At 43.8% G+C, this 27,944-nt stretch overlaps 1 protein-coding gene across 1 annotated transcript; it reads right to left on the bottom strand.

The window, feature by feature from the left end:
- Nucleotides 1-15: 15 nt before the first annotated feature.
- On the bottom strand, nucleotides 16-27,944 carry ttll2 (tubulin tyrosine ligase-like family, member 2). The gene is made up of 2 exons (XM_068045777.1): nucleotides 27,895-27,944; nucleotides 16-2,496 (listed from the first exon to the last, which is right to left on the bottom strand). The coding sequence occupies exon 2, from the start codon at nucleotides 2,471-2,473 to the stop codon at nucleotides 530-532; it is 1,944 nt and encodes a 647-aa protein (XP_067901878.1). The 5' UTR covers nucleotides 2,474-2,496; nucleotides 27,895-27,944; the 3' UTR covers nucleotides 16-529.

Below are 27,944 nucleotides of genomic sequence, written 5' to 3'. Positions count from 1 at the left end.
TCATTAACCACTCAATGTTAGAGCTGTCATAAGAAATACAGCCAAAGTTACACAATACAGTGAAGCGGGTTAAAAGTTGGATTGTTAAAGACTTACTCCAGCATATGATTTGAAGTACTGCAATACAATAACAATTAGAAAATGTCGGTGAAGTGTATTGAATCACACTACTGTAAATAACTAGAACATTAAGGTTATTTTACTTACTGTCATGTGATTACTGTATAAAACATGATATTTACCATTATTTCATTGTGCCATCATGTTCACAACTGTCGTGTAATACTGTGTGAAAACAAAAGTTGTTTCTATCGCTCGTAACTGGCTCAATAGCACCCGACAGTTTATTCTGGTTTCCAGACACAAATAAATTAGACCAATACTTGTAAACCTTTTCTTAAATGAGAAAAGTCAGAAATAAACTAACCCCCTCCCCCGCCAGAAAATTTCTTTATTTCCATTTGTGAAGAATTCAGTATCTTGATTTATAAAATTAAAGCAACTGGGGTTAATACAAAAGTTCAACCACTTAGTTTTGAAAGTACCATTCACTCAGCAATGGAGGATTACGTGGTCCCCACAGGAAAGAACCAAAACATTCTTTTCTATTCATCGAGCCATCTTCACTTTTTCTTTTTGTGCTCTTTGGTTCCTGAAATATCTTCAGCATCTTTTGCAGTTCCTGCATTATTGTCCTTACACTCAAAGGATCCTGAGAAGCCTTCAGTGTCACTTCATTAAATGGAAATGTTAGTATAAAGTCACCTATGCGGCTCATGGGCTTCTTGTCAATATCTGAAAGACTGTACAAAGGGAAAGCTGCTAGTTCGTACCTTTGCACTTTAACTGAAGGAAGCCTTGGGTTCATTTTACGAAAATATCGATCAGACTGCGTAGTTCTTCTTTCCAGCAACATCACACTGTCCATTGGATTCTGTGTATATATGTAACATCTGTTCATCTTTTCTCGCAACTGTGAAGTCAAGGTTTTCTTTGGCAGTGATCTAGTGAGCTTCACATTCTTTGCACATTCCTTGGTATCTGAACAATGCGCAGATACTGCACCTGTGTAAACTAACTCCTTTTTGATACTTTTCCCAGAATCATCCACAATGGAACGTGGCAAGTGTGAGAACTGCCGTTTGCTGATGCATAGAGATTTGCTTTCCTCTTCTGCTTTTTGGGAGTCCATGTCCTGGTCTTCACTTTGGTTGCACATGTTAGATTGACTCCAACTTCTACGGCAGAGTAACAAGGAATGGTTTTGGGGACTGGAACAAATTTCTTTTGATGAGGTCATAAATGCTTTTTTAGTAGTTCTGGTGTGAGCAGGCAGTAGACTTCTAAATGAGTTAGTTACACAAAAGGAAGGATTGTTGCGAGTCCGTGTATTATATTGCCATGGTTTTGGGTAACCACGTTGGCGCATTGCATCTACCTCTTTGTAATTCAGCAGATCAATTAGGTCAGATAATAGTCCTTTCTTCACTATCACATCAGCGGTACAGTCTACTATTAGTGCCGGACTATAATTTACTTCTAAAAGCCAAGGCTTTATGTTGTCATCTATTAGGATATCAAAGCCAAAGAGTTCAAGACAGTTAGGAGGGGATGGAATGGATGGAGTAATTGTGAGCAGAGTCATTGTCACAATATTGCTTATTTTCTGCCACATGAGTGGTTCATTTATATTAAGACTATGCAGGAAGGCACGGAATTGGCTCATTGTCCATTTGCACCCTGAACCAACCCGCTCTTTATCCATTGTGTAGGAAGGTCCAAATCTATTGATGCTGGTGTTTGTTAAATGAGCATATACATTGTCTAGAGATGCAAGATTATACTTTTCTGTCCCAAATCTCACCAGACCTTCTTGGTAAATATAAACTATCAATGGACAGAAACTAGTGACACAAACATAGATTCGCAAATCAAATTTGTAACCAGAGATGAGAAGGGGATTGCTGATGTACTTTTGCACTATAACAGAACAGCTATAAGTCAAATCTTTAATATCTTGAAATATAAATATTCCCCTTCCACGGGAGAGATCAACAGGCTTGCATATCCAGTACCCAAGCTTTCCCCCATTTGCCTTCTTGTCTTTTGTATACTCAGCAACAAATTTGGTGTAATCATTGGGAAGAATAAAAGCTATAGGGCTAAAGTTATATATTGTAGGGCCGTAAATCCCTGACATACGCTTTAAATTACGAGCAAGATTGTCCTTTCGAGTTATGCCCACGATTTTTGGGTAGTGGATCAGTCTTTGCCAAGGCATAATATTTTCATATTCTGCATTAGAAAAACCAGATCGCCAATATAAGTTCCAGTCATTCTCATCCTGTGCTGCTTCATCATATTCCACCCAGCCACGTTCAAGGAGAACATCACGTACAATTTCAGGAGTGCCTTCATGGAGACGAAAGACCAATGGCTGAGTTAGATCTTCTGTTCTAGTTATATATGCCATGGTTCTATGCAGTTTTGACTAGACTTTAAGGCAGAAAGGGACGAAAAATAGAGGTTAATAATTCTACATTGTAGCAATATTACAATATCATAACACTGACAAATACATTTGAGTTTAATCAAATGAAGACTATTGTTAGGCAAGTAAATTTTAAAATTTTAGGTAACTCAAAAAAGTTAAGTTCAAACAATACAACAATCTAGTCGAGCCAATAATTAAAATCCCTGCCTCACTACTTAGAGTGGAATGAGCCCTTGGTGTAGTAGTAGCATTCCACCTCTGAGTAAGGTGTTCCAGACTGTTCAAAAGAGTCAAGACTGAGCACCGGCTCTGAATTCTGAGTTGACATCCAGAAGGATACTGCCGTCTAGTTGGTGTGGGTGGCTCCCCTGCCCTCATTGTATGTGTTGTGGGAGCCCTAAAACCTTCCTCCATATATAGGACTAACTACCCCATTGACTGGTATAAAGTATTATGGCCATGGAAGCAGCATTAATGTCATGGCCTGCCAGATTGATAATCAGATAAGTAGGGAAGCAGTCGGTTCACTGAGTTCAGTCAGGTAGCTGGAATGAATGGGACTTTTCCCAATTTTGAAGGACGCCTTTCTCTGAAGGATATGATAGAGTTGAAAAAGGAGCAAGGGCTTCACTAAGAGGAACAAAAGAAGATGAGACTGATTTTCATGAGACTGATCTCTGAACCCTCCTCCAGGAGACTGAGGAGAGGAGAGACGAGGAAGAGAGAGAAAGATTGCTGAGTTTCTACAGGTGAAAGTTGAAAAAGAAGTCTATATGGAGGAAGGTGACACTTCGACTGAGTGCCAAATCTCTGACTCGAGGAGCTGCACTCCAGTCCTGCAACATGTTCTATGATCTGACAAAGGCAGGCAAAGTAACACATCTTTTTCTTCCTTGGGCACCAGCACACACTTCACCCTCTAAAGTTAAGAACTGCAAAACTAACTCTGGTTAAGGTGGTGGGGGGGGGGGGGGGGAAGTCTGTAAATAATTCAGGAGTTTGAAGTATCTGTCTCCATCTCTCCATACAGCACTTGTTTGTATGCAGAACGTTAAAACTCTTTTCTCCACCTTAGCAGGATGATACATCCAGATCTTATACATCAGCTGTCCAATGCCATCTGTAAGGCATCGTCCAATTGCTGGTTTTCATCTTATCCACTTGATTTTGCAAGAGAAACTTATGCACAGCGTCCACAAGTGGATTACAGCAGGTACCCCTTACATTAAAGCATTCACCTCAATGAGAGGCGGGCCATGGACTTGTGGATTGGAAGTCTGTTCTAGTTATGGGAGGTCCCAATATCAGTGGTACAGTGCTGGCACCAAATTAGTGACTGTATAGGCATGCAGCCATCACAGCATCCCTGTGAAGTAGCACACAGCCACAAGCTTTCACACCATTCTGTGTCTTGTTGATCCTCGTGGGTCCACTTACCCATTCTTAGCTTGTACTCTCCTCTCCTAAAAATCTATTACAGGAACTAGGGGTGGGGGTGGGGCAGACGAAGGAGATGATCATGAAGATGCTGACGACAATGAAGAGGAGGAGAAACAGGAGAGAAGTATTGTCTCTCCCTTACTCCCTTTACTACGAAAAGATATCTATCCTAACTTTGCTGTTGCCTACTTAACTCAAGTTTCCTTGTGTCCATTTTGCTGTTGCTATGAACCGAAATCCATTATTTCCATCTCCATTTTTCTTTCTCTTTTCTTTACTTTTTTTGGGCCCTTTTCTCCTGTCTCTTCGCCTTCTTCTTACTCAGTCATGTGTCCTTTCATTCTTTCCCTACTTTGCCACACTAACTATCCCCTATTCCCACCCCTGCCTCAGCCCATCTGTTGCCAAAACCCTCATCCATGCTTTCGATTATTCTAAAGGTTTCCTGGCTGGTCGCCCATCTTCCGCCCTTCATCAACTTGAATCCACCCTAAACTCTTCTAACCATATCCTAACTTGCACCATGTTCTGTTCACCCATCACCCTGTGCTCTCTGACCTACATTGGCTCCCAGTCCACCAACACTTCAAATTTGAACTTCTCATCCTTGAATTCAAATCCTTCTATGGCCTTGATCCATCCTAGCTCTGTAACCTCCTCCAGCTCTAAAAACTCCAACAACTCTGCATTCCTCCGTTCTGGCCTCCTGTCCATTCCAAACATCATTGACTCCACCACTGGCAGCCATGCCTTCAGTGGTCTAGGCTCCAAGCTTTGGAATATTCTTCTTTAAACCTCTCTGCTTCTCTCTCCTCCTTTAAGACATTCCTCAAAACTTAGCTCTATGACCAAGCTTTTGGTCACCTATCAACATTTTTCCTTCTTTGGTTCAGTGTTAATTATTTTTTGTCTGATTTTGCTGCTGTGAAGCATTTTGGGATACTTTATTACATTAAGGTGCTATATAAATGAAAGTTGTTGCTGGTTGACTTTATTTGTGGACTATGAGGATGTTAATGCCAAGGAGGAGGGAGAATAATGAAGCATGTAAATGGCAAACGGATGCATGAGACCCTCCACTAAAATCCTGTCTATTTCTCCTACCACAACCCCTTGATCTCAGCCCTCTGCCACTTATTTTTCCACTCCCAGGCACCAGCTCACATACATGCAGCTGAGGGCAACTGTAGTGTTAGAGTAGAGTTGGCACTGGCCAATTCAGAGCATATGGCAGCCAGATGAGTGGGTGGGGATGTGCCATAGTCCCAATGGAAGCCTGCTAGAGGGATTCCCATGGCATCATAGTCATGGGATCAAAAACTCCTGGACAAACGCTTTAAAAGAAGGGTGTTCGAAGGTCTTCCTGCATGCACTGAGATCAGTTTCCAGGGATGTGCGGCAACTGGCAGGTGTGTCTCTTGAATCTACAGCATTTTTTTTTTATTTGCTCGTGGGGTGTGAGCATTGCTGGTAAGACCAGAATTTATTGCCCATCCTAAATTGGTGGTGCTGAGCAGTCTTCTTGAACTGCTGCAGTCCAAGGTACACCCACAGTGCCGTTAGGGAGTTCCCAGATTTTAACCCTGTGCTGATGAAGAAATGGCGATGGATTTGCAAGCCAAGATGATGTGTGACTTGGAGAGGAACTTACAGATGGTAGTGTTCCAATGTGTCTGCTGCCCTTGCCCTTCTCGGCAGTAGTTTTTGGGTTTGGAAGGTGCTGTCGAAGAAGCCTTGGTGAGTTGGTGTAGTGCATCTTTTAGATGGTACATACTGCAGCCATGGTGCACCGAAGGTGGAGGGAGTAAATATTTAACGTGGTAGATGGGGTGCCGATCAAGTGGGATGCTTTGCTCTGGATGGTGTTGAGCTTCTTGAATGTTTTTGGAGCTGCACTCATCCAGGCAAATGGAGAGTATTCCATCACACTTGTACCTTATAGATTGTGGAAAGGCTTTGGGGAGTCAGAAGAGAGTTACTCACCGCAGAATACCCACCCTCTGACCTGCTATTGTAGTCACAATATTTGTGTAGCTGGTCCAGATAAGTTTCTGGTCTATGGTAACCCCCCAGGATATGGATCCGGCATTGATAATGCCGTTGAATGTCAAGGAAGTTGGTTAGATTCTCTCTTGTTGGAGATGGTCATTGAACATGTGTGGCGCAAAATGTTACTTGACACTTATAAGCCCAAAGCTGAATGTTGTCCAGATCTTGTTGTATGTGGGTACTATCTTCATTATCTGAGGAATTCCGAATGGAACTGAACGCTGCAATCATAAGAACATAAGAAATAAGAACAGTAGACTATATGGCCCGTCAGGCCTCCTCCACCATTCAATATAATCATGGCTGATCCTCAGCCTCAACTCCACTTTCCTGCCCGCTCCCCATTCCGAGAGAAAAAGAAATCTACCTATCTCAGCCTTAAATATATTCAACAATGGAGCATCCACAAACCTCTGGGGTAGAGAATTCCAAAGATTCACAACCCTTTGAGTGAAGAAACTTCTCCTTATCTTAGTCCTAAATGAATGGCCTCTTATCCTAAGACCCTACCCCTGTGTTCTAGATTCCCCAGCCAGTCTCTACCCTATCAAGCCCCTTCAGAATCCTGTACATTTCAGAGATCGCCTCTCAGTCTTCTAAACGCCGGACAGTATAGATACAATTTACTCAGCCTCAACGTAGGTCAATCCTCTCATTCCAGGAACTAATCTACTGAACCTTCGCTGTACCACCTCCAAGGCAAGTACATATGGAGACCAAAACAGTATACAGTACTCCAGGTGTGATCTCATCAAAGCCCTGTCGAATTGTAGCAAGATTTCCTTATTCTTGTATTCAAATCCGCTTTGTGATTTGCCTTCCTCATTGCTTGCCGTACCTGCATGGTAACTTTCTGTGTTCCTTGTATGAGTACACCCAAGTCTCTCTAAACATAAACATTTACAAGTTTCACACCTTTTAAAAATATTCTGCTGTTCTATTCTTACTACCAAAGTGAATAACCTTATACTTCACTACATTATACTCCATCTGACATCTTGTTGCCCACTCACTCAACCTATCTATATCTCTTTGCAGCCTCTTTGTGTCCTCCTCACAGCTTACATTCCCACCTAGCTTTGTATCATCAGTAAACTTAGATACATTACTATCGATCTCTATGTCTTAAGTCATTAATGTTGGTCGTAAATAGCTGAGGCCCCAGGACCAATTCTTTTTTTTTTTTAATTCTTGCAGCACTCCACTAGTCACAACCTGCCAACTTGATAGTGCCTCGTATATCCCTACTCTCTGTCCGTTAACCAATCCTTTATCCATGCTGATATATTACCCCCAACTCCATGCACCCTTATCTTGCTTATTAATCTTTTGTGTAGCCTTTTGGAAATCCTAGTATACAGCATCTACTTGTTTTCCCGTTAACTACCTTACTAGATACATCCTCAAAAAACTCTAAATTTGTCAAACATTATTTCCTTTCATAAACTCTTGTTGACTTTGTCTGATCATACTACGGATTTTCGAAGACCATTGTTTAGACATACTTAAATAATAGATTCCAGCATCTTCCTGATGACTGATGTCAGGCTAACTGGCCTGTAGTTCCCAGATTTCTCTCTCCTTCCTTTCTTGAGTAGCAGTGTTACATTTGCTAACTTCCAATTTGCTTAGCCTGTTCTAGAATCTAGGTAATTTTCAGTGAACATTTCCCACTTCTGACCTTACGATGGAGAGAAAGCCATTGATGAAGTAGCTGAAAATTGTTGGGCCTAGGACACTGCCCGAGGAGCTCCTGCAGTGTGTCCTGGGACTGAGATAACTAACCTCCAACAATCACAACCATTTCCTTTGTGCTAGGTATGGCTCTAGCCAATGGAGAGTTTCCCATTTTATCCCCGTTGGTTTCTATTTCAGGAGGACTCCTTGATGCTGCACTTGATGCAAAGTTGCCTTGATGTCAGGGGCACTCATTCTCACCTTACCTCTGAAATTAAGCTCTTTTGTCTATTTGTGGACCAAGGCTATAACAAGGTCTGGAGCCAAGTGGTCCAAGCGGAATCCAAAATGAGCATCAGTGAGCAGGTTATTTGTGAGTAAGTGCCAATAGCACTAGACAGTACAGTTGCTGACGTCTTCCAATACTTTGTTGATAATTGAGAGTAGACTTTTTTTTTCTTTGGCCTCCTTGTTTCGAGAGACAATGGGTAAGCGCCTGGAGGTGGTCAGTGGTTTGTGAAGCAGCACCTGGAGTGGCCAGAAAGGCCAATTCTCGAGTGACAGACTTTTCCACAAGAGCTGCAGATAAAATTGGTTGTCGGGGCTGTTACGCAGTTGGCTCTCCCCTTGCGCTTCTGTCTTTTTTCCTGCCAACTGCTAAGTCTCTTCGATTCGCCACACTTTAGCCCCGCCTTTATGGCTGCCCGCCAGCTCTGGCGATCACTGGCAACTGACTCCCACGACGTGTGATCAATGTCACAGGACTTCATGTCGCGTTTGCAGACATCTTTAAAGCAGAGACAAGGACGGCCGATGGGTCTGATACCAGTGACGAGCTCACTGTACAATGTGTCCTTGGGGATCCTGCCATCTTCCATGCAGCTCACATGGCCAAGCCATCTCAAGCACTGCTGGCTCAGTAGGGTGTATATGCTGGGGATGTTGGCCGCCTCGAGGACTTCTGTGTTGGAGATACGGTCCTGCCACCTGATGCCAAGGATTCTTCGGAGGCAGCGAAGATGGAATGAATTGAGACGTCGCTCTTGGCTGACATACGTTGTCCAGGCCTCGCTGCCGTAGAGCAAGGTACTGAGGACACAGGCTTGATACACTCGGACTTTTGTGTTCCGTGTCAGTGCGCCATTTTCCCACACTCTCTTGGCCAGTCTGGACATAGCAGTGGAAGCCTTTCCCATGCGCTTGTTGATTTCTGCATCGAGAGACAGGTTACTGGTGATAGTTGAGCCTAGGTAGGTGAACTCTTGAACCACTTCCAGAACGTGGTCGCCGATATTGATGGATGGAGCATTTCTGACGTCCTGTCCCATGATGTTCGTTTTCTTGAGGCTGATGGTTAGGCCAAATTCGTTGCAGGCAGCCGCAATCCTGTCGATGAGACTCTGCAGACACTCTTCAGTGTGAGATGTTAATGCAGCATCGTCAGTAAGGAGGAGTTCCCTGATGAGGACTTTCCGTACTTTGGTCTTCACTTTTAGACAGGCAATGTTGAACAACCTGCCACCTGATCTTGTGTGGAGGAAAATTCCTTCTTCTGAAGACTTGAACGCATGTGACAGCAGCAGGGAGAAGAAGATCCCAAACGGTGTAGGGGCGACAGCACAGCCCTGTTTCACGCCACTCAGGATAGGAAAGGGGTCTGATGAGGTGCCGCTATGCTGAATTGTGCCTTTCATATTGTCATGGAATGAGGTGTATATGCTGGGGATGTTGGCCGCCTCGAGGACTTCTGTGTTGGAGATACGGTCCTGCCACCTGATGCCAAGGATTCTCCAGAGTCGCTTTGGTGGTCATCCGATCTTTTCGAGTAGTCTGAAGAGACCATGTCTGCTGACGAGGTCAAAGGCTTTGGTGAGATCAATGAAAGTAACATAGAGGGGCATCTGTTGTTCACGGAATTTCTCCTGTAGCTGGCGAAGGGAAAACTGCATGTCAATGGTGGATCTCTCTGCTCGAAAGCCACACTGTGCCTCAGGGTAGACACGCTCAGCCAACCTCTGGAGCCTGTTTAAAGAGACTTGAGCGACGACTTTCCCCACTGTGCTGACAAGGGAGATTCCACGGTAGTTGTTGCAGTCACCCTTGTTCTTATAGAGGGTGATGATATTGGCATCGCGCATGTCCTGTGGTACTGCTCCCCAGTCCCAAAACAAGCAAAGCAGTTCGTAGAGTGCTGAAAGTTTAGCAGGCTTGGCACTCTTGATTATTTCAGGGGTAATGCCGTCCTTCCCAGGGGCTTTTCCGCTGGCTAGAGAATCAATGGCATCACTGAGCTCCGATTTTGTTAGCTGTACGTCCAGCTCATCCATGACTGGCAGAGACTGGGCTGCATTGAGGGTGGTCTCAGTGACATTTTCTCTGGAGTACAGTTCTAGGTAGTGCTCCACCCAGCAGTCCATTTGCTTGCGTTGGTCAGTGATTGTGTCTCCTGATTTAGATTTGAGGGGGGGCGATCTTCTTGATAGTTGGCCCAAAAGCTCTCTTAATGCCATCATACATTCCTCTGATGTTTCCGGTGTCAGAGGCCAGCTGAATACGACTGCATAGGTGGTGCCAGTAGTCATTTGCGCAGCGCCTGGCTGTTCTTTGTGCAGCGCTTCTGGCTGCTTTAAGTGCTACAGATGTTAACTTGCTGGGGGCGATCATGTAGTTCAACAGTGCAATGCGCTTAGCGGTTCCAGCTCTTCAAAGTGAGATTGAAACCAGTCTGCATTCTGCTTCTCACGTTTGCCATACGTGGTCATTGCTGAGTCATAGATGGCATCTCTGACGTAGGCCCACTTGGTCTCTGCATCCATTGTAGGAGTGTTTTTAAGGGCTTTTTCAAGTGAATTTAGAAACTTATATAACAGCTGTGGATGAGAAATTCTGCTAGTGTTGATGCGCGGGCGGCCCTTCTGCTTGGAGTGATGCAGCTTCTTTGGTTTGAGTCTAACCTTGCTGCGCACCAGGGAGCGGTCGGTGTCGCAGTCCGCACTGTGGAAGCTGCGTGTGATTTGAACGCTGTGAAAGAGGCTTGCCTGATGACGATGAGGTCCAGCTGGTGCCAACAACGTGATCTTGGGTGCCTCCAAGAAATCTGGTGACAAGGTTTAGTATGAAAGAACGAGTTGGTGATGCAGAGGTTATGATAGGTACACAACTCAAGCAGTCTCTGTCCATTCTCATTCATCCTGCCAATGCCATAGCGCCCAAGGCAGGAGGACCATGACTCATGGTCGGCCCCAACCCTGGCATTAAAGTCCCCCAGCAGGAACAGGTGTTCGGTATTGGGGATACTACTAATGATATTATGGAGTTCCTCGTAGAACTGGTCTTTAGCTTCATGTCGGGAGCAGAGTGTTGGAGCATAGATGCTGAGTAGGTGTACTGGACCAGAGGCGGTGAACAGTCGGATGGACAATATGCGTTCCGAGCCATTTGAGGGTGGCTCTATCATGCTGAGCAAAGAGTTTCTGATGGCGAAGCCCACTCCATGCTGTCTTGGTTCTTCAGGATCCATACCCTGCCAGAAGAAGGTGTAGTCTTGCTCTCTTAGAGATCTGCTTGCAGGGAGGCATGTCTCCCGAAGTGCTGCAATGTCCACATTGAGTCTACTGAGCTCGTTGCTAATGATGGCGGTCTTTCGAGAATCGTTGATTTGTGTAGGGTCTTCCGACAAGTCAGGACACATAGTTCTGACGTTCCAACTTGCAAAACAAAGGGCTGGTACCTTCTTTCCTTTTCCTGTCATGCTATTTGGTGCGGTGTTACAGTCCACTTGTCGGGCAATGACCCTGAGCTCCAAGCACCCATTGAAGCAGGTGGACTGTGGCGGGACAGAACCTTTCTGACTGGGGGCTGCCCGGTTTGAGGTGGGTGGTAGCTGTCCAGTGAGATGCGGTGACCTCTCCCACCGACAAAGGCAACCCCTGGCGACCAATCTCTACGCCAATTGAGCTGGACTTATAACCCGTAACTGCTGCCTTCCGTGTTCTTTTGGTCGCTGTGAGTTGACAATGGAGTGACCTCTCCATGGCGCATGCCTGGGCGGATGTATGGAGGTTGTGAGTTGCCCAAGCGTCAAAACCTCCCTCTCGGCCTTCCTGGTGGGGTCCAAAGGAGTGCAGAGCATGACGTTTGGTATGGCTGCAGGAACTGCCGGAAACATGCCAAAGGTGACACATGACCGCCTTCGGGGTTCCGCTCCGGATTTTCTGTTAGGGTTTACTCCCTTAGCCTTGGTCTCTCCCAAGACGCCCACAATGCAGTGGGGTTGTTAGGGCCCCTGCTCAGGGATAGGTGGATGCCGGTGGGAGGAGGTGGGGGGAAGGGGGGAGGGGGTGCGAGGGGGAGGGGTGTGGTGGGAAGGGGTGGAGGGAAGGGGGTGCGAAGGGAAGCTGGTGCGAGGGGGGAGCTGGGGAGGAGGTGGGAGGAAGGGTGGGGGGGAAGGGGGGGTGGAAGGAAGGGGGTGCAGGTAATAAAACATTTCATCAGCTCCCACCATTGGGAGTACTGCTCACAGTACTTGATGCTATTTGATCCACTAACTGATTTTTGATTTCTCCCAGAGAGAGATAGTGAAATCCAATGGACAGCGTACTAATAACTTTCAAACTTGGCCCTGCAGCTTGTAAAACCTCATCGTCGATCTTGTCCGTTAACATACAGTACAGGCCATGTACTCCTGCAATTCCCTTCAGCAGCTCTTCCTTTGGAACTGGCTCATCGGAGTCCCATTGATTTCACTGAAGTAGAGCCTATGGGATCACCGTACATGGGTCGAAGACTCGATTTCCATTGACAGTAATAAAGGTAATTGGCTGGCTTGGATTTATCCTGCTCTTTATGAACAAGAAATACATGGAGCAATTTTCCACTTTGCCAGGTAGATGACAGTTTTGTAGCTGTATTGGAACAACTTGGCCAGAGCCGCACAAGTATTCAGCACTACCACCAAGATGTTTATGGAGCTCATTGCCTTTGCTTTATCCAGTGTGCTCTGCTATTTCTTGATATTATGTGGAGTGAACTGAATAGGCTGAATCCAGGCATCTATGATGGCGGAAACTTTAGGAGGAGGCAGAGATGATAATCCACTTGACAGTCCTGGCTGATGATGGATGCAAATCCTTCAGCCTTGCCTTTGCATTCACTTGCTGGGCTCCGCCAACATTGAGGATGGGGATATTTATGGAGCCTCCTCCTCCTATTAGTTGTTTAATTGTCCATGACCATTCACGACAGGCTGCAGCAGGACTGCAGAGCTTTGATCTGACGCGTTGGGTGTGGGATTGTTTAACTTTCTCTACTGAATGCTGCTTCTACTTTTTATCATACATGTAGTCCTGTGTTGTAGCTTCATCAACTTGGCACCTCATTTTTAGATATGTCTGGTGCTGTTCCTGGCCTACTGCTACTGATGGCCCACAGCACCTCCTAGATGTCCAGTTTGGAGCTACTAGATTTTTCAGAAACATAGACCTACTCCTCTGGTGGAAGTGGGGAACAATTAAACAACAGCTGCGGTACCAGCTTCCAGACCCTTGAATGCAGGGTGGTGTCTTTCAGGGCTTTTCGTTTCCAATAGCAGCATTAGACAAGCCATCCCATTGATAGTGGCCCGGTACCCCGAACTACTACTGTTGTCTCTCAGACAGCAGCATATGCCAAACCTCTAGCCTTCCCTCTCAGAGCACCACATAGAAGGTGACACCAGGTTGATGATGAACAAGCTCCAGATGCAATCAGGTAAGAGCAAGCTGCCATAAAAGGAGGGCCACATCAGTTCCATGTGCCTGTTGCAGCTCAGGAGTAGCCAAACATCGCGTGATACTGCCCCAGATTGCAGCCTAGAAAAAGCAGTAGATTTGGAGAAACGACAGCCAATTTAGATACCTAGAGGCATCAAGGTGTTAGGAATGAACAAGTTAGCTTGACTTCACTTTGGAATGCATTGCATTAAAAGAGAAAGTGGGCACATGTTGTGCTTTGTTTTTTCATGTAGACTAGAATCATACAGAAATGGGTGTTCTTATTTCTTGCTGATTTATTCAATGAGCTGATTATCATTGGCACTGTCATGTGGGAGCAATGTGTTTTGATATATTGCCATGTTCTAGGATGTGTACTGGATTGAAAGATTGGTCCTTTATTTGAAGGGGGGGGGCAAGGTTAAGGCAGTGGTGACAAAGGTTAGGCTGCATTAAACATTCGAGAATACCTCTGTGATAAAGTGAGCTTTTCCTTCGCAGCAGTTACTGAGGAGTTCTCCGAGTTGTCACAAGAGTTTTGTTTTTTTATTTGAAAGCTTAGAATTCTGTTTGTTTTGTTACGATCAGGTGAGAGGTGTCTAGGGGTTCCCTGGTTTAACCGTAACAGGGTTTAATTTTTTAAAAAACACCATGTTTTAGCTCCCCATTAGTGAATGCTTGTTCACTGCTCCAATTGTAAATGGCAAAGAAATCAATTCAGACAGGTAGAAGTTTATTCATCTTAAACTCTAACCTGGTTAACGACTACAAATTTACGACACAACCACGCTAGCATGCATATGTGGCAAACACACACGCAGATAGAGACAGAAAAAATAGAAGGAATAAAGGGAAAAGGTTTGAAGCAATATCTGGTAGTTACAGTCGTTCAAGTTCAATGTGAAGTCTTTGGTTGCCGGTCAGCCCTGCTGTTGGTTGGTGCCTAGTTCACGCTTCAACTTGTTTTGATGTCGGTGCCCTTTCTATCTTGAGGTTTACATGTCTTCCATGGGTCCGGTGGCGTCGGGGGAGCGAGAGAGAGAGAGAGAGCGAGAGAGCGAGAGAGAGAGAAAATAAGGGGTCGCCCATTTAAGACAGAGATGAGGAGAAATTATTTCTCTCACAAGGCCGTGAGTCTTTGGAATTCTCTTCCTCAAAAGGCGTTGGAAGCAGTGTCTTTGAATATTTTTAAGGCAGAGATAGATAGATTCTTGATAAGCAAGAGGGTGGAAGGTTATAGGGGGTAGTTGGAAATGTGGAGTAATAAGTTCAGCCATGAACTTACTGAATGGCGGAGCAGGCTTGAAGGGCAGGGTGGCCTACTCTGCTCTTAATTCATATGTTCGTATGCCCAGCAGGTTAGTCCTGTCACTAGCTAGTTTGATCACTTCTGTTTGTGGATTCTGTCATCTTAGCAGTCAGCCTGGAATGTGAGCTTCCTCAAATTCAGTGTCTGGTGATCACAGTCCATTTTGGGTTAAGTGGATCAGAGAATAGTCCTTTGCCTTTCCAAGCACTGTCTGTTAGTATGCAAATGTTTTTCCAGCCAAGTGTCTGGTGATTTTTTTTAACAAGTCCTTTCTTCACTCCAGTAACAGTTTAAAATCAGTGTTCATATGACAAAATTAATATGCCTCATTCTTGGCAGGTGGGGGTCTGCATGACAGTTTTTAAAGACTGAGAAAGGGGATTTTCTGTGAACATTGAATGCTTAAGCTTGGTGTTTAAGCTGAGTGGGACAGACTGCAAGACATCTGTTTTAAACAACAGCAAGGGAAATGACAGGTCACATGACTTGATTGTTAGAGTTCAGTTTCACTTTTGCTTTGTGAAAGACCAGTGCTGGACAGGCAGGAGGCAGAACAAACTGGCTGGGACCTGTGTTTTACAGACCAGAAAAAAAGACCTCTACCTGAAAAATAAAGCTTGCCAGGGGAGGTGGTGGAAGCAGATAGCGACGCTTAAGAGACAACTTGACAAATATATGAATAGGAAGGGAAAAGGGGGATATGGGCCCCGGAAGTGCAGAAGGTGTTAGTTTCGGCAGGCATCAGGATCGGCGCAGGCTTGGAGGGCCGAATGGTCTGTTCCTGTGCGTACTGTTCTTTGTTCTTTTGTTTAAGACTTCGTTTATTAATAGTTAATTTTTTTTATCGTTTAAAGAAACCTGGTGTAGTGTGCTTTATTCTGGGGGACAAATAGAGTGTTTAATTTGGCTATTTTCCAGCAGGTGGAAAACTTTACTAGTATGCTATAACCTGTGGAGTAGTGGGACTGAATTAACAGTTCATTACTCCCACTTTGGTCATAACAGAATGAAGTTCGTCCTGATGCTCTCCTCCATATACTTCTGCCAACAAAGCATCCCCAGTCACCTCATCTCAGGAATGTCACGGCCAGTTGGTGAAATTGTGCAGGACACCACAATTAAAACTATGTGCAGCACATGCAAGAATGCATCTTGCAGGGTCCTTCCGATATATCAAGAAAGCAAAAGCCCCTGTTTAAGACAACAAAGGTCCTCTCAATGACTCATTGTACCACTTCTCTGATGTTGTTTGTGCAACTTTACGGGGTTCACTGTCCATCGGAGCAGAGGGGTAAGCCTCATTACCTGCAAGCCGTTGTTCTCATTATATTTTCCCTTAGAGCACTCAGGGAAGATTGAGTTTCACAAAGAAAGAAGAACTTGCATTTATTTGGCACTTTTTATGACCACGAGATAATTCAACATGCTTTTACAGCCAATGAATTACTTTCGAAGTGTTGCAATGTAGGCAGCTGATGTTGCACAGCAACGTCCCACAAACAGCAATCTGTCAATTGATAATGACTACATAATTTTATTTTTAGTGATGTTGGTTGAGGGATGATTATCACCCAGGATGCCGGAAAGAATTTAGTTGCTCTTCTGTAAAATTGCATCATGGGATCTTTTATGTCTACCCGACAGGGCAGACAGGGCCTCCAAAAGATGGCACCTTAGACACTGCAACACTCCCTCAGTTCTGCATTGGAATGTCAGCCTACATCAAGCCTCTGAAGTGGGACTTGAATACTCAACCTTCTGACTCAGAGGCAAGGGTGCTACCATTGAGCCATAGCTAAAACCTCAAGATGAATGCTTTACGACAAATTTCTGTGATTTTTGCATTGATGCACAGACACCTTTACATGATCTGTAGTTCAGGATGTGGAAACACTTTCAGTTGAGAAAGTTGAGTGGGTATTCTGTAAATGCTTGCAAAGTGATATGAATGCCATCATTTACAGCCTGTACCTTAGGGAAGCCAACAATCCCGAGAAACTGGGTATCCTCATATCACAGGCAATCAGACACAAGTCCATATTTGGCTGTGTAGGCTCAAAGAAGGGAAAAACATGTCACTTTTGGCATGTAATTTAAGTAATTGCTAAACTTTAGTAGTCTTAAGGCTCAAACGCTTTTCATTGCTGTTTATCTCAGCTATTCCTAGCAGCAGCTGTGCCTTATATTTCAATAACAACTTGCATTAATCTAGCTCCTTTAAGGTAGAAAAACATCAAGGCACTTCACAGAAGTGTAATCAAAACATGGATACTGAGCCAAAGCAGAGATTGAAAAGGATTGTAAAAAGAATTGTTAAGGAAGTGGGTTTTAAGGAGATTCTTAAAGGATGCAAGAGATTTAGGAAGAGAATTGTAGAACATGGGGCCGATGTGACTGAAGGCATGGGTGCCAATTGTGAAGTGAAGGGGCCAGGGTTTTACTTCCAGTGGTGATCTTAAGGAAATTCTGGATGTAGTGCCACTGGTCCTCATTTACATATATATTTAACTTAATGCTTAGCAGGAAGGGCTAAATGGCATGTGAAAAGTTGAGTGGATTAATTTTGGTGGGGAACACTGGTAGAAATGGCTTCCATCCCAATTTATAGAAGCACAGAACAGTTACAGCACAGAATTTGTTGGCCAGAAAAACGATTTTAGGCTTGCAATTTTGGGGCCTAACTTCCGGCAATCCCTTTACTGGTTTTCTAAATAACTGCCGTTCATTTAAATTTTACATCCTTTTCTTTGAATGCATTCTCTAGTGTGTTTGCAAAGTACACTTTGCAGCAACATCTTTTAAGAGCAAAGACACACAATTCATAATATCTTGCATGAATTCTAGACTCTTGCACATCCCCAATTATCATCGGCCTTCAGTTGCTTAGGCCTTGACCCCTGGAATTCCCTCCTAAACCTCTCTGCATATAGACCTCGCTCACCTCCTTTAAGATACTCCCTGAAACCTACTCTTTGACCTAGCTTTTGGTCACTCACATGGCTTAGTGTCAAGTTTAATTTGATAACGCTCGTGTGAAGTGCCTTGGGATGTTTTGCTATGTTAAAGGTGCTATATAAATGCAAGTTGCTGTTGTTGAATGAAATTGAGTGACAACTTAGCCAGTTGAAAAAGTAGTTTGTTTTGAATTCAAGATTCAGTCATTAATTGAGGAACTTCAGTGCAAAATTCTGATTTCTTGACAAATTGTATCCAGTTGTTTTTATTCCTATAATTTGTTTATGAACTGTGATTAAAAGATGCAAGCCACCAAATAACAAAAATAACCTGAATTTATATGAAGGGGTGAATTTCCATGAGAATTTCGCTATTTTTTTCTGAACTTCCGTGATTCTTCTGCCAAAGTAATCATGGATGAGTGGGAGACTCTCTGCTGAAATTCATTCCTATCCTCTCTAAGACAGGGAAATGTCCCCAGCTACTTTTATTTTTCCCTTTGCAAAGTGAACAGTTGCCAACCTTTGGTGGAGGAGTTAGGAGAGGTAACCGAAAACTGGGTGAAAAATTAAGTTTCAAGAAGGTTTTCAAAGGAGGAGAGAACAAGACAGGCAGAGGAACAAAGGAGGCACAGAAGACCAAAGTCAGACAAAGGAAGGATGAAATAAGGGTTTGAAGGGGCAATTTATTATGAAGAAAAGGAGCAGTGGGTTGTATTTGTATTCCAGGATAATTTATAGTAGAATTTAGCGAGGAGAGTAAGGTATGGTAGTGCCTGACATGGATGAATCAAATATGATGATGAATGACTTGGTTAGTCACATGCTTAATGGGCTAGAGTTTGTGGCCATTGGATGTAACAGAGTGAAGATGAGAACTTTAACTGGACTGATGGCAGTAGTTGGAGTTGGCAGGTAATTTAGGATGCACAAGGGTGGCAAAAGCAAAGATAAGGGAGCAACTGAGCAGGTCAACAGCAGCAGACATGCTGTGAGGTCGGAGTTTAACAATTAGTAAAGGGCCTATGGAGCATTTCTACTAGGAGCAGAGGGTACTGGAGTTGGAGGAAGGTGGATGAATGCATGGGTAAAGCAGATGAGGGAATGATCAGGGGATAAGTCGTTGGCAATTAGGCTCTTGGAGGCGGACAAGCTACAGGAGATAGCAAGGTAGGGTGGGTGACAGTGGACATGGCTGAAAGAGTTTCTATATATGGTGTGATTCAGTTAGGCAAAGAAGTTGGAGGAGTGGTGGTTAGATGCAAGTTGAAATCACCAAGGACAAGGAGTCACCCCATAGGATTTAAGAGGAAATCTCAGTAAAGTTGTTTGGAATTTGGGAGTTCATAGATGACAAACTTAACTGAGATGGAAGAGAATAAGCTTCTTGAAAATGCCAGAGGAATTAAGGAGAAGTTGATCTAAGATCTATGTTTGGACAGGTCCAGTAATGCAGTCAGCTGGGGAGGTTTCAGTGAGGTGGAAGGAGTCACTGCTCATTTTAGTTAAGTTTCTGTCAGGGCCAGAATGTCAACAGATCCATCCACAGGCAGCCTGTGAGGAGAAGAATGAGGTTGACAGAGATGGATGGAGCACATGATAAGTTGCAGAGAAGGGCCAGCAAGTGGCTACAAAAGAAAAGCACATATAGAGAGACTTAGATTACATGAGCCAGCAGCAGAGAGTGAGGAAAACTCAGCATTGGGTAGGAGAAAAAGGAGTCTGTTATCATGAAGGCCCTGTGGGGAAATGGCAATTTACACATTTTTAAAATTCAATTTCAGGTGTGGCTGTGCAGCAATACTGAAGTAACTCCCACAGTGCAAATGACAATGGGAATTGAAATCCAACCAACTAATGTTCAAAACAGTGGGGTGTAGTTTACTCTCTTCCATTATTATAGGTCAAAATTTAGTACATCTGTACATTAAACACTACAAATTCTGATTACCCTGTGGTCACTTTTACTAGTGCAAATGTTAATGGTTATATTTGTTTAAAATCAACACTTAATCCTCTGCACAAAAACAAAATACTGCGGATGTTGGAAATTTGAAATAAAAAAGAAACTGCTGGAAATACTCAGCAGGTCAGGCTGAGCAAGATGCTGCCTGAACTACTGAGTATTTGCAGCCTTTTCTGTTTTTACTTAAGCCATTAAATTCCACAAAGCAAGGATTTATAAACTCAAGTCATCTGTCCTATTTCTAAAGGGGATACAATTTCATATCCTGTATGAAACATGCAAAATCCTCATTCTGAAATGATTCAGAAGTTTCAATAGAGTCCAAGAAAACAGTTCCTATTTGAAAAAAGTAAAGTATTTTCTTCTCCCCCGTCACCGCCTGCCCCCGCACCCCACCCCCCCACCCCTCGCCACTCTCAACTTGTTCTCTCTGAGTTGAAAAACTACCTGGCCAGACCCAATTGTTAGAAAAGATAAATAAATCACTGGGCCTCTGCATATATCATCCTTAAATTTACAGAAGTTCTGGAGAGATGTTCAGGCTGATTTAATTGCTCTTGCTGAGAGGCCACTTTCTCTCGGTTCTTCTCAAGGTTCTCTCTCTTTAGGTGGATGTCAAAGCTCTGTTTCTCTCTCTTTCTCTTTCTCTATGGATGAATGTCATGGCTTTCTCTCTCCCTGGGCAGCTCTGAATGTTCTCCCACCCTCTTTTTTCCCCAAGCTGCCCCAATCTCTCTGGTCTGCTTTCTCTCTCTCTTTAGGTTGCTCTCAAGGTTCTATCGGTCCTGATGCCGATGACATTGTTTTCTCATTCTCATTCATTCATGTGTAAACCTCAACAAGTGTTGGCAGGTTATTTTAATGTGGAATGCATCACAGCCTAACTCGATTCTGTTGTCACCATGTCCATCTGGGCTTTCCAACAAAGATTACTAGATAGTGATCAGGAATAGGGACCATAGCTGAGGGGCTTGGATGCCAATTTTAGCATATTACCATTACTTTAGCTGAGATCATATTGAAACTACAGATTTTCCAGCAAGAGAAAGATGGGAAAGTGCTGCAATTCAGCACAGACCAGGGACTGAATCTAAACCTTCCAGGTCTGTGCTACTCACACGAGACAATGCCCCAGAGGAGTGGCAAACAAAAGTGGATTAATTTTCCAAGTCAGGGTCTTGTTTTACAGTTGAAAGCAGTGCCCAGGAGAGTTCGTCACTAAAACGAAATAAGCAATTGAGCAGTCTTGTGGCTTCTACTATCTTAAACCTTTCGAATAAGTGATTGTTTTGTAATTATGCATGCATATGCATTACTTTCTACATAACTTTACTTCCATATTCACTCTGTATGTTCAGTGACTTCCTTGCATGTCAACAGGAGAGTAAGTGCCAGCCTTGGCTCAGTGGTAGCACTCTTGCCTGAGTCAGAAGGTTGTGGGTTCCAACCCCACTCCAGAGAGGAGCACATAATCTAGGCTGACTCTTTGAAGCAGGACTGAAAGAGTGCTACATTGTCAGAGATGTTGGCTTTCAGATGAGATGTTCAACCAAGGTCCTACCTGTCTGTTCAGGTGGATGTAAAAGATCCCATAGCGTTATTCAAAAAAAAGAGCAGGGAGTTGCCCTGGTCAACATTCATTTATCTCTCAAACATCATCACTAAAACAGATTTTCTGCTCATTTATCTCATTGCTGTTTATGGACCTTGGTGTACACAAACAACTGTGCTTGCCTGTATTACTGACAATACTTCAAAAAGTACTTAAATTGGCTGTCAAGTGCTTTGCGATGAAAAATACGCAACATACATGCAGCCCTTTCCATCTTTTCTAATTCTATTATGTGCCTGTGAGATCAAGACTCTCCCTCCCTCACACTATTTTGTGAGTAAATTGCAGCACTTTCCCATCTTTCTCTTGCTGGAAGATCTGTAGTTTCAATATGGGGTCTTCATTACTGTTATGAACGTATACGGATAGATTTTGTTGCCCTCCAGCGAGAAAAAATTGCTAACAGCCTTACACCTACTGTCAAGTAAGCTGTAAAACAGAGAACATATATTTTTTTTAAACTGGAAAAAAGAGAAAAAAGGAAAATATATTCAGATCACATTTAAGCTGCAACAAGGGATGTGATATTGACCTTATTTTGACTGAGTACTATGTATGGGGGCCCATCTTCTATAGTTTAGCAACATGCAAGAAGATAACTTTATAAAAATTATAAATAACATTCCATGTGACTGTGACATTGGTAAATGATGCCTCCTTGTCCTTCTTAACCCATCTTTCAGCCTTTGACAGGGTTGATCAGGCCATCCTCCTCCAACACCTCTTCACCATCATAGCACTAGGTGCTACTGCACACGTCTGGTTCCTTTATCTATCTAATAAAAGCCAAAGAATCACTTGCAATAGCTTCTCTTCCACTACTGCACTGTTACCTCTGGTGTCCCCCAAGGATCTATCCTTGGTTCTCTCCTATTTCACATCTACATGCAACCCCTTGGCAACAACATCCGAAAACACATCTGTTTCCACATATATTTCCACATATACAGTAACAACACTGAAGCTCTACTTCACCACCACCTCTGTTGACTCTGCCACTGTGTAAATTATCCAATGGCTTGTCTGACATCCAGTACTGGATAAGCAGGAATTTCCTCCAACTAAATATTGGGAAGATCAAACTCACTGTCTTCAGACCCTGCCACAAACTCTGCTCCCTAGCTACCGGCTCCATCCCTCTTCCTGGCAATGATCTGAGGCTGAACCAAACTGTTTGTAAGATTGGTGTCATATTTGACCAGAGATGGGCTTCCAACCACATATCTGCGCCATCATTAAGACCGCCTATTTCTGCCTCTGTAACACTGCCTAACTCTGTTCGTGCCTCAGCTCAGCTGCCGTTGAAAGTCTCATCCGCCGCTGAAAGTCTCATCCATGCATTTGTTACCTTTAGACTTGACTATTTCAATGTACTCCTGCAATCTCCCACATTCTGCCACCTGCAAACTTGACATCATCCAAAATTTAGCTGCCCATGTCCTAAGATACAAAGTCCCGTTCACCTATCACTGCTGTGCTTACTGACCTAAATTGGCTCCTGGTTAAACAATTCCTCGATTTTAAAATTCTCATTCTTGTTTTCAAATCCTTTCATGGCCTCGACCCTCCCTTTTTGTTCACTTTGGCAGGAAGAATAAAAAAGCAGGGTATTACTTAAATGGAGAATGGTTGCAGAATTCCAAGGTGCAGAGGGATCTAGGTGTTCTAGTGCATGAGTCACAAAATGTTAGTATGCAGGTACAGCAAAGTAATAAAGACGGCTAATGAAATGCTATCCTTTATTACGTGAGGAACTGAAAATAAAAGTAAGGATGTTATGTTTCAGTTATACATGGCATTGGTGAAACCACATCTTGAATACTGTGTGCAGTTTTGGTTTCCTTATTTAAGTAAGGATGTAAATGCGTTGGAGCCGGTTCAGAAGAGGTTTACTAGATTGTTACCTGGAATGAGCGGGTTGTCTTATGAGGAAAGGTTGGACAGACTGGGCTTGTTTTCACTGGAGTTTAGAAGAATGAGGGGAGACGTGATTGAAGTATATAGGATCCTGAATGGTCTTGACAAGGTGGATGTGGAAAGGATGTTCTTCTTGTGGGTGAGTCCAGAACTAGGGAGCACTGTTTTAAAATTAGTGGTTTCCCTTTTAGGACAGAGTTGAGGAGAACATTTTTCTCGCAGAGGGTTGTGCGAATTTGGAATTCTGCCTCAAAAGGTAGTGGAGGCGGGGTCATTGAATATTTTTAAGGCGGAGGTAGATAGATTGTTAGGCAAGGGAATCAAAGGTTATGGCGGGGGGGGTTAGATGGGAGTGTGGAATTCAAAACACAAACAGATCAGCCATGATCTTGTTGAATGGCGTAGCGGCTTCAAGGGGCCGAATGGCCCACTCCTGCTCCTAATTCATATGTTTCTATGTCTCTGTAATCCCATGCAGCCCCACAACCCTCCGAGATATGTGCACTCCTTTAATTCTGGCCTCATTTTAATTTTAATCACTCCATCATTGGTGGTCGTGCCCTTCAACTGCCTGGGCACTAAGCTCTGGAATTCCTTCCCTAAACCTCTCTATTTTGCTTTCCCCCTTTAAGATTCTCCTTAAAACCTACCTCTTTGACTAATCTACCTTAATATCTCCTTCTATGGCTCAATGTAATATTTTTGTTTTTTTAATGCTCCTTGGCACATTTTATTACATTAAAGGCACTATATAGATACAAATTGTTGTTGGTAATGTTTAACATGGTTGATCACACCATCCTACTCCAACGTCTCTACCAGTGGGTCTGTACTCGCCTGGTTCCATTCTTATCCATCTAATTGTAGTCAGAGCATCACCTGCAATGGCTTCTCTTCCTGCTACTGCACCAGTTAACCTCAAGTGCCTCCCAAGGATCTATCCTATTTCTCATCTGCATACTGCCCCTCAGCAACATAATCCGAAAGCACAATGCTAGTTTTCACATGTACGCTGACGACGTCCAGCTCTAACTCATCACCAGCTCTCTTGACTCCTCCACAATCCATAAATTGTCAGACTACTTGTCTAACATCCAGTACTGATGAGCAGAAATGTCCCCCAATTACGTATTGGGAAGACTGAAGCCATGTCTTTGGTCCCCACTGCAAATTCCATCCTTTAGTTACTGACTCCATCCCTCTCCCTGGCAGCTGTCTGAGACTAAAATGTTCGCAAACTTGGTGTCATATTTTACCCAAGATGAGCTTCCGCCAACATAGCTGTGCCATCACTATGACTGCCCGTTTCCAACTATGTTACATTGCCCAACTTCGCCTGGCCTCAGATCATCTGCTCCTAAAAACCCCATTTATGCCTTTGTTATCTCTATACTTGACTATTACAATGCACTCCTGGCTGGTCTCCCACATTCTACCCCTTGTAAGCTTGAGATCATCCAAAACTCTGCTGCCCATGTGCTTACTTGCACCAAGTCCCATTTGCTGACTAACCTACACAAGCTTCTAGTCAAGCAATGTCTTAATTTTAACATTCCCATTCTTGCTTTCAAATACGTCCATGATCTCGCAACCGCACCCCAACCCCCACCCAATCTCTGTAATCCCCTCTAGCCCCACCACGCTCTGCAATACCTGCACTCATCTAATTCCAGGATCTTGAGAATCACTGATTTTAATTGCTCCGCAACTGGTATGCAGTTGCTTCGGCCTTAAGCTCTGGAATTCCCTCCCGAAACCTCTCCACCTCTCTTTCTTCCTTTAAGATGCTCCTTAAAACCTATCCTTTTGGCCATCTGCCTTAAAATCACATTACGTGGCTCAATGACTAATTTTGGGGGAGCGGGGGGCGGAATTGGGGGGGGGGGGGGCGGGGCGGTTGCAGAGTAGGGTATATAAAAAGCCAAAGTCAGAGGAATGGAGAGTTTGCAGGGGTTGGGTAGGGAAAGGGGCTGGAGATGGCTGGGAGGTGGGAAGGGGAGGAATCAGGAAGGCCATTAAACAACAGTCTGAGAATATTAAATTTGCAGTGTTTTGGGAACTGGGAGCCAATGTAGGTTAGCAAGGTCAAAATAACCATTCAAAGTGAATAATGGTACAGCAGGCTAGCCGTTTGCTTTGAGTTTAATGCCTTACCTTTCCAGGCAATGCTGCACACCAGTTGCTTTTATATTAGGGTGAATGCCCATCCATTCCAGTCGATATTCCTGTCAGTGACAGGCTGAAACCCATTTACCTCTTGTGGTTACCAGAAGAAGATGAGAATTGGCTAGCCCAATTATGACTGGAAATAAGAATCAGTCATGCAGAGCAGTGGCATCGCTGATGATTCGGTTAAAAGAATGACAGCCGGGACTTGTGCAATGGATAGGGCTTGTCATTTTGACCACATTTATTTTTACTTTTACTATGATGTAAAGCCCTGAATATGTGACTTAGAAAATTACACCCAAGCTTTACATTTTGGTCAACACCTCAAAATGAATGTAGTTTATTACATTTGGATACAACCTAACTAATTATCATAGGCCTATTAGTTGCAATATTAAAGGATACATGCCAATGAACCATATCCTGCAACCTGTACTGCCTTGAAGAACAAGGGTAGCAGGAACATGGGAACACTAACACTTCCAAGTTTCCCTCCAAGTTACACACCATCTAACTTGGAAATATATCGCCAATCCTTTACTGTCGCTGGGTCAAAATCCTGGAACTTCCTACCTAACAGCACTGTGGGTGTAACTACCCCAAACGGACTGCAGCAGTCCAAGGCGGTGGCTCACCACCACCTTCTCAAGAGCAATTAAAGATGGGAAATAAATGCCAGCCTTGCTAACACCCACATTCCATGAACAAATAAAAAAAATTATAATCAGATTTTTGACAGTCATTCGGGTTGGGGTAGTGTTTAGGATTAGAACTGTTTTAATTATTGACAACACACAAACCAATACTGACAATGCTGCTGCTACTAGACACATCCAACTAAAATGCCATCAATTTCTGAATAAACTAATGCTTATTTCTACTTTATTGCTGAAGAATCCATTCTGCATTAATCAGAATGGTAAATTTAAAGATTATTTGATGGAATGCACCAAAACTGCCACTTAGCTGTTATCTGTTACCAGGTTTCTTGTTGGCCTTGTAGATGTGCAGTCACTTTTGAAGAAGACTACAAAAGTTTTTGTTGTGGAACAGTATAGCTAGAAAGAGGACTATGTCATTCATCGGAAGATCAAACCAACTAAAACCAAATAATGCTCCATTCTGACCTTATTCTGGGCAGGTTTGCTGCATCGTCAGCACCAAAAAAAAAGTGACAAGGAAACGTAGAAGTGTAATGAAGGCATAGCAAGGAAATGTATAGAGATAAAGTAACACAAAACTTGTTACATACAGGAAGGCGGTGGCGTATTGGTCACATCACTGGACTAGTAATCTAGGCTAATGCTCTGGGCACATGGGTTTGGATCCCACCACAGCAGATGGTCAAATTTGAATTTTAAAAAAATCTGGAATTTACCTGGTCCTGAAACCATTATCAATTGCTGTAAAAACCCATCTGATTCACTAATGTCCTTTAGGAAAGGAAATCTGCCATCCTTACCTGGTCTGGCCTACACGTGACTCCAGACCCACAGCAATGTGGCTGACTCTTAACTGCCATCTGAAATGGCCTAGCAAGCCACTTAGTTCAAAGGCTTGCCTTTATTAGCCAAGGCATAGAATATAAGAGCAGGGAGGTTATGATGGAGCTGTATAAAATGCTAGTTAGGCCACAGCGGGAGTACTGTGTACAGTTCTGGTCACCACACTATAGGAAGGATGTGATTGCACTGGAGAGGGTGCAGGGGAGATTCACCAGGATGTTGCCTGGGCTGGAGCATTTCAGCTATGAAGATAGACTGGATAGGCTAGGATTGTTTTCCGTAGAGCAGAGAAGGCTGAGGGGAGACCTGATAGAAGTATAAGATTATGAGGGACATAGATAGGGAGAAACTTTTTCCCTCAGCGGAGGTGTCAATAACCAGGGGACAGAGATTTAAGGTAAGGGGCAGGAGTTTACAGGGGATCTGAGGAAAACTTTTTTCACCCAGAGGGTGTTTGGAATCTGGAACACGCTGCCTGGAGAGGTGGTAGAGGCAGGAACCCTCAACATTTAAGAAATATTTAGATGACCACAGCATAAAAGGCTACAGGCCAAGTGCTGGAAAATGGGAATCGTTAGGTGCTCGATGGCCGGCATGGACACGATGGGCTTGTTTCTGTGCTGTATAACTCTATGGCTCTAAGGGCAATAAATGCTGGCCTAGCCAGCGACGCGCACATCCAACAAACGAGTAAAAAAAAACATAGGAAAGTAGTTCACAAATGATCAGGTCACCGTCAGAGCTACTTTCAAACGGAAAAAGTCTCGGGTTAAATAAATTATGGCCTTGACCAGAAATAACCAGAAAAGGCGACATTTGCAAGGCTATGGGGAAAGAGCAAGGGAAGCAGGACTGATTGGGTAGCTCTGGCACAGAGTTGGCATCGGCAAGACAAGCCGAAAGAGCTCCTTTTGCGTTCTATGGTTCCATGGCAACACGTTGGTTATTACGACTTTTGCAATGAACTTGCTGCCAATATCTGTCTTTGCTCCAGTTTACATCTAAACGCCCCTTTCCAACAGTTGTCACTGGATCACACCTGCAGCACCTACCTCCGGCGCTGCTGCGGCTCCTCGGATCCCTACCTCGATTCCAAACAAAC

This window comes from Heterodontus francisci, chromosome 13 (assembly GCF_036365525.1).
Source record: "Heterodontus francisci isolate sHetFra1 chromosome 13, sHetFra1.hap1, whole genome shotgun sequence".
Taxonomy (NCBI): Eukaryota; Metazoa; Chordata; class Chondrichthyes; order Heterodontiformes; family Heterodontidae; genus Heterodontus; species Heterodontus francisci.
Note: the sequence above shows the minus strand (reverse complement) of the source record. Positions and strands in the feature narration are given on the sequence as shown.

Bases quoted from the DNA above. Each gene is read 5' to 3' on its own strand.
- ttll2 (XM_068045777.1), bottom strand. From the start codon at position 2,473: ATGGCATATATAACTAGAACAGAAGATCTAACTCAGCCATTGGTCTTT.